The sequence below is a fragment of the Peromyscus maniculatus genome, chromosome 3 (assembly GCF_049852395.1).
Source record: "Peromyscus maniculatus bairdii isolate BWxNUB_F1_BW_parent chromosome 3, HU_Pman_BW_mat_3.1, whole genome shotgun sequence".
Taxonomy (NCBI): Eukaryota; Metazoa; Chordata; class Mammalia; order Rodentia; family Cricetidae; genus Peromyscus; species Peromyscus maniculatus.
The window spans coordinates 78401523-78408637 of record NC_134854.1 but is presented as its reverse complement, the minus strand read 5'-3'; the positions used below and the strand labels follow the sequence as shown (position 1 = coordinate 78408637).

General features: G+C 51.0%; 1 protein-coding gene across 1 annotated transcript in view; it reads right to left on the bottom strand.

Moving 5' to 3' along the window:
- Positions 1-787: 787 nt before the first annotated feature.
- Ghrhr (growth hormone releasing hormone receptor) overlaps positions 788-7115 on the bottom strand; it is a 40343-nt gene continuing 34015 nt past the window's right edge. Inside the window, exons 9-16 of the mRNA XM_076566097.1 lie at positions 6089-6242; positions 5792-5852; positions 5298-5367; positions 4639-4730; positions 3974-4103; positions 2699-2740; positions 1026-1133; positions 788-900 (exon numbers count right to left, since the gene is read on the bottom strand). Coding sequence (XP_076422212.1) covers positions 829-900; positions 1026-1133; positions 2699-2740; positions 3974-4103; positions 4639-4730; positions 5298-5367; positions 5792-5852; positions 6089-6242 — 729 coding nt within the window. The 3' untranslated portion in view covers positions 788-828. The remainder of the gene's footprint in view (positions 901-1025; positions 1134-2698; positions 2741-3973; positions 4104-4638; positions 4731-5297; positions 5368-5791; positions 5853-6088; positions 6243-7115) is intronic.

Here is a 7115-nt window from a genome sequence, read left to right as displayed (position 1 = left end):
GCAGTTTCCAGACCAAGCCCAGAAGGCTAACAGCAGCAAGAAGAGCTGTTCACGCTTGTTTGACATTAGAGGAAAGGGACCAACAGCCTGCTGCCACTTTACACCCATTTAGCTTGTAAACATTGGAAGGAAGGCGGGTGCCAAGTGCTCCTGGGGCTACAGGACTGCCGAACAGCAAGGGCTGCTAGGGTGCTGATGCACAAGCTTGCAATCTGGCACTCCTGAGTCATATGGAAAGGGGGGGGGTGTGACTGATGCCCGGGGCTCTGTTCCTGGTAAGTCCCAGAGAAAAGCTTGTCTTACAGTCCTTGGAAGGACAGGCAGATGGGCACTCACCTAGAGGGAGGGGGACTGGGTAACCCGTGGGCAATGGTGTCAGGTGGCCCAGTTCAGTCAAAACAGGGGACCAGATGTACACCCAGCAATGCAGTGGAGCTCTTAAAAGCGCAGTGCTTGGGGGGAAATGTTAGCGGCAGGATGAGACACATAACGGATAGCATTTATTTGAATTCGAACACAGACACGTGGCACACTCCACATTTGCAAGACACATAGAAATGCAAAGATTAGCATCTTTGCCTGTGGAGGAGGAGGGGATGGGAGGAGGGGTCAGGACAAAAGAGAGTGCTTTTAAAAAATAAATAAAACATGAGAATTCTTATAGAGACAAATGGCGATAAGGCAGCTGGAGCCAAGGAGTGAGGAATGCACCGGAAGTACAAATAAAGGCTGCTACAGAGCTCCCCTTCAGAGCCACATTGACTCAACCACAGATCATTCACAAACAAGTACAAGTTTATTGGTTTCTCTGGGCCTTGGGCAATAGCCCTAGATGAGAGGCAAGAACAGATGGGGGGCAGAGACAGGAGCTGAGAAAGTCAGAGGTTGACATACAGGCACCTGGAGAAAGAAGATGCAAAGAGCAGGAGGGAGGACCTCCTTGCCCACAGTGGCATGGCAGGCTGAGTGCAGGGAATGGGGCTCAGCCCCTGGGGATGGCTGGCCTAGCACTCTGAGGTCAACACCTTCTTCACTCTGGGCCGGGGAGGCGTGGTCCACTCAGCGCAGGTCCGACGTGCTGGCAGAAGTTCAGGGTCGTGGCCATACCATTTGCGTGAGACCTCCGTCCTCACCTCCACAGACAAGGCAGAGGATGTTAAAATAGACCCCACTGCCTCTCCTCAGCTTAACCCCAGGACACTAAAGGTGCCTGGAGAGACGGTGTGGAAGAAATGGGGCAGGCTAGGAAAGCCTGGTCGTGGGCCTTCCTTGGAGTCTTTCTGGCATTTGCCTTTAACTCTCTCATTTCTTTCAGCACTGCCTGTGTCTGAGGCCAGTCAAACACCTGGGTACCCTCTGCGCCTCCTGGCCAGATCACTAGATGGTCCTCTCTGAGCGGCTTTGACCTACCCTTGTCTTCATGTTCAAGTCATGGAGACCAGTGGATAGAGAAAGCTGGGAAGAGGGAGTGGAGTCATCTCTATCTGTGTCTGGCTGAGGGGCAGAGGAAACTGAGAGACGTTCTGCCTGATAGCTAATCTGGGGCTGTATGATGGAGAAAGGGAAAACTGGTTCCTGTCCTGGGAATCAAAAATAGAAAGTGTCATTGAAAGGAAGTGAGTTCCCTGTTGCCAAAAGTATGTGACCACCTCATGTCCAACTCTGCTTCCTAAAACAGATCCCCTCACAACCTACTTTCTGTGTGTACTCCTTTCCCAGACTGAACTCGCCTCAGTGGGGTTGATCCTTAATCCACCCTCTTCCAGGACTGCTAGTCTCAGATACTATGGTCTTGTGTTGACATTACAGTTAGAGTTGAGCAAGACTCAGAGACCAGGTTGGGTGCACTGGGAGTCAGAGGGGGAGAAGGACCGTTGGGGACAGAGGTGGCAGATAAGGTAGGATGGATGGACAGAAAGATAGAAAGAAAGATGAATGGATGGGCAGGTTAAAGGAAGGACAGAAGGAAGGGGGAAGAGAGGGAGGAAGGAAGGAATTTCCTAACCATAGAGAAATAGCACAGGAGTCGTCCAGGTTGGCCGACCACAGAGCCCTGCCAAATACAAGTCCAGCAGGAGGATCTGTGATGCCGCTGTGCACCCTGCCTGTCCCCACACAGCAGGACTTTCACAAGAGGGGAACCCACAGGGTCTTCAGGGTGAACGTCTCTTCTCAGCATCCTGCCTTCTCCCGGAGTCCCACATGTGCCATGACCTCTATGCTGTCTGTGTTCTCCACCTCTGCCTCCACTTCTGGCATCCTGGTCTAGATTCCCTTTCTTCCAGAGTTTTTCTCTAGTTCCTGTTCTGCTCTGGCTCTTCCGGTCTCTGCTTTCCCCTAGTTTCTTCTATATGAACCTCTGACTTTCTTGGTTCCTGTCTCTGTTCTTTCACTCTCTGTCCACCAACTAATCTACTTTGTCCTCCATCCTTCCTTGACCCCTGAAAGACCTCCTCCATCTCATGAGTTGGCGGTAGAACATATCCCAGCTCACAAGGGAGATGTGTACAAGGTATTCAGCAAGTATTCAGGTTCGAATTGATTCGGGAACTCAGGACCTGCTCCCACACAGGCTCACAAGAGTGGAGGATTATGGGAGTCAGCCTAGCTGGAATTTACAGAGCAGGGGCAAAAGAAAAGGAGACCGGGGAGAAAATCTACTTGTTGAGTAAAGGTGAGCCATCGGGAGCACACATACCTCTTGGTTGAGGAAGCAGTAGAGGACAGCAACAATGAAGCCCTGTGGGATCAAAGAGGAAGGAAGGACTCCATGAGAACACTTTGGCTGACCTTGGAAGGGGGCAGTCTTTCTAGTGTTTTCTCCCTCATTCATTACTCACAGTGCTCTAGACATACCAAGTCGTGCCTGCCAGGGCTGTGTAGGTAGCCCCATCTCACTGTGTATCTTCATTTTTGTATCTACATTAGTGAGCACGCAACCTGATACACGATAGGTACTCCGTAAGAATTGAAAATATAAGATAGATTAATAAATGAATGTATGGATGGATAAATGAGTGGACATATGAATAAGAAGAAGGAAGGAAGGACAGATGGGCAGGTGGGTGAACATATGGATGGATGGATGGATGGATGGATGGATGGATGGATGGATGGATGGGAAGATAGATGTAAAGAAGGATGAATATATGGGTGAGTGGATTGAAGGAAGGAGGAATAGAAGGAAGAATAGATATATGAATGGATGGATGGATGATAGATCAGAGGATGGGTGGATGAATATGGATAGATGGAAAGGACAAATGGATGGATGGATGGATGCATTGACATATGGATAGAGGATAGATGAACAGATGAGTAGAAAGAAGAATGAATGGATAGGCAAGTGGACTGAAGGAAGGAGGAATGAAAGGAAGAATGGATATATGGATGGATGATATATGGAAAGAAATATGGATGGATGGATGGATGGATGGATGGATGGATGGATGGATGGATGAAGAGTGAGTGGAATGATGCAGGAGTGAGTGGGGCAGATGGAAGGAAAGAGAAAGGAAGGGAAGAAAAGAAAGAAAAATGGATGGAAAGATGGATAGGTGGGTGGGTGGATCAATTGATCAATTGATAACAAATGATGGATAAATGAATGAGAGAGAGAGGAAGGAAAAAAGAATTGATGGTTAGATAATAAAGGATGGATGGATGAGCAGGTGATGGATAGGTAGGTGGGGATGATTAGAAGGAAGAAACAGTGCTGAATTGATTAACGGATAATGGACGGTGGATGGATGAGTGGGTGAGTGGATGGGTGGATGGATGAATATCTGGGGAATAGGCAGATGAATGTATTAGTAGAGAGATATATAAAGGTAAGTGGAAGATGGACAGGTGGATGGATGGACAGATAATTGAATAGACAATGTATAACAATAGGCCGCACCCTAACATGAAGTTAGTCAAGGTCTGCTGCCATAATCCTTGGAAGGAAGGAATGCCCGTGGGAAGGTCTCACCTGGAAGGAGCCCAGTCCCAGCTCCAGGGGTAGGCGAATGCCAAGGCCAGCACTGTCAGGCAGGAAGTTGAAGATGATGTAATGAATTCCAAACAGTGGGATAAGGAGAAGTGTTGACTTGGAAAGCCGCCTTGGAGAAGACAAATTCTAGATTACAAGGCTGCCTACCATCATCCCCCTGGAGACTCTGTCCTTCCCACAAATCTCCAGGCTTCTTTACTAAGGCTCATCACACTGCTGTGGCCATGCAGTTATCCCAGCTACTCCAGAGTCTAGATACATCTTTCAAAGTCTGCTTCTTCTAGGAAACCTTCTCTAAGTCCCCTTTCTAGGTATTTCCCATCTAGATTTAATCTCCTTCTCCGGGCCCCCATAGAAACAGATGCAGCACTTGTCAGCCATTTGCCATGGTAACTGGCAGTTTTATGTCCCACTGTCCTCTACTGTGATCTCATGAGAGGCAGGTGCCAGATCTGTTCTCTCTCTAGGGGGCATAGGGAAGAGGACAGGACCAAGGTAATAAATAACTGCCCGATGAGACAAAAACAAATGTCATTCCCTCCAAGTGCTTTCCATGAAGATTCCTCAAATATACAACACACACACACACACACACACACACACACACACACACACACACACACACACGAACACATGCACAGTACCAGTACTGAGCCCGAGTGTGGAGGCCACCCTGTGCAGGCTCCAGTTTCCTCAGCAGGATACAAATGATATTGAGAAACAGCCCAAAGTTCACCTGAAAATGAGGCACAGGAAAGTGGGTGCAAATGTCAGAGGCAGCACCAGGTGGCCCAGGACTGGCCCCAGCCCCTTTGGTGACTAGGAACCTCAAGCCCATGAGATGCAAGTCAGGAGAAGACTGAGGACTCCCCTCCCTCTCCAGCCCTGCCAGCAAGGGTGAGAGTCAGGGCTGGCCATCTGCCTCCAGCCACCTCCCAGGGTCACTACGGGATAAAGCAGCTGCCCATCACTGGGCAGTTTCTCTGCTGGGGAGAAATAACACATTCACAGAAACCATGACACATCGGGAGTGGGAGCAACTGAGTGCTCACCAATAGGGGCCATCTCCAATCATTACCACCCCAGCAAGAGATGCTCCCCGAGCCAGACACATGGAAAGTAGAAAACAGGTCTAGGAGCTGACAAACCAACCAGTGAGCGCGGCCCAGAGAGGCTGCCAGAGAAGCTAGACGCCAGTTTCCTGATTTCCTTCGGGTAGTCATGTCGCCACCCCTGCAGGACCATACAAAGAAACCTAGAGGCTGGCTGAATAAGGCAAAGGACACTGGCCTCAGAGACTGACCCCGACAGAGAGGACTATGGGCCCTTTGATGATCCACCAGTAGGGGGAGCTGTCGTCTAGGTCCCAGCACCTGGGAAGAAGACAGCCTGGGCTTGAAGGCGCCCCTTTTCTACGGTGATGATTCTATGGCTTCTGGGATCCTCTCCCATCTAGTGCTCAAGCCTTCGGCCTCGCCCTATCTCCTTCTGGCCTGATCTTCTCTCTCAGCCTCTCTATAGGAGAGCCCCAGTGAAGGCTGGCTGACTCTTCTCATCCTTGTCCGGATGTTTCCCTTCCTGTAAAAGGCCTGCTCAGAGCTGGTCTCCAGGGATACACAGCTCTGACAGCCTCTCCTGTCGAACCCCCTCCCACCCGCCCCGCCCCCTGTGCTACGGGCAGCCTGTACACCCTCGACACTCTAAGCTAGGGATTCCCTCCTCCTCCTCCTTAGACGGTCTACTGCATGCCCTGCTGACAGCACAGGGGCGGGGGGGGGGGGCAGTTGTTCTACTCACGCTGTGTCCTCGAAAGCCAATTTGCAGCCCACCCATGTACCAGTGCATAGCACAGGGAGCCCTGCGGGTGAGACGACACTGGCGTGAGCGAGTGCCCCGCAGACCATAACGGTGGGGACCAGGCAAAGGCTGGAGGGGATCTGGTCTACGTCCCCATGCTCCGTACAGGACTGTGGCCTGTCCCTTCCCCTCCCTGGGCCTCAGGGTCACCCACAATAAGAAAGGCCCTTTATGAGCTCCCTGGGCCCGCCCAGCCTCCACCTCCCCTATGGCGGCCAATGAGCCCTTGATGCTCACCCCAGCCAGCGAGAACCAGCCACCAGAAAGCGGGTTGGGACCTGGGGGACGTGGAGGCCAACAGGCAGCTCAGGTAGACAGCTTCCGCCAGCAGCCAGCTGAAGTTGGTCATGGTTGCAAAGTGGGAGATGGCCACAGAGACCTTGCACAGGATCTGGAAGCAGGGAGCTGACGTGTCAGATCTTGGGGCCCCATTTCAGCCCCTGCTGGGTCTCTTTCACCCCACTGAGACACTGAATCCTCAGGTCCCCTCTACTCTGGGCTGGACCGCTCCATTCCTTGGGCTGCCCCAAAAGGAATTTGACAGTATAATGGTGAAAGGCAGAGGACAGGTTGGGTTCATGGGTGCCCTCTGTCAAACATGTAAACCACCTCAGCCTCAACATTCTCTGTGAAAGGAAGAACTCCAGGATCTCTCGTGGCCTTGGCTCAGGGTCACTAAGAACTGCTCTATGTCCTCTGCTATATGACCTTCTAAAGCTGAAGTTCTTAAGCGTGATAATCATGGCCTGGTCATGCATGCACAGCTTTGATCTGCGATCTTCGAATATAGATGCACTCATCATGCATGTGACCATCGGCCTTGCTCCCTCGCCTACCTATGTGGGCAACAGTACCACCTCTGAGCCCGGCTGCCCAAGCTCTATCCATTCTCCAACTGTGTAGCTGGGTGACCTGGCCAGCTGCCCCTGGTTAACAAAACAGGCTTAAAGTGAGGCTTTCACAGCATTTGAAGATCACACGAGACAATACATGTAAAGTACTTGGTGTGCTGCCCGGCCTAAGTAAGTGTGCCTCTCATTTAGCAATTAATCCATCTATTAAAACAGGCCACTTGTTGGTCTGGGGAGTCACTTATCTATTCATTTCCAGAACACTTTCGAAGACCTTGAACTCTGACCCCTTCAGTTTTTAATCTGTTCCTCTCCTCTCCTTTCCCGGCCCCTCCACTTAGAACTTCCAGTTCGGTGGCTCTGCTATCACTGATAGCTTCTTCCTGGTCTCTACTGTTGTGCCAACACAGCTC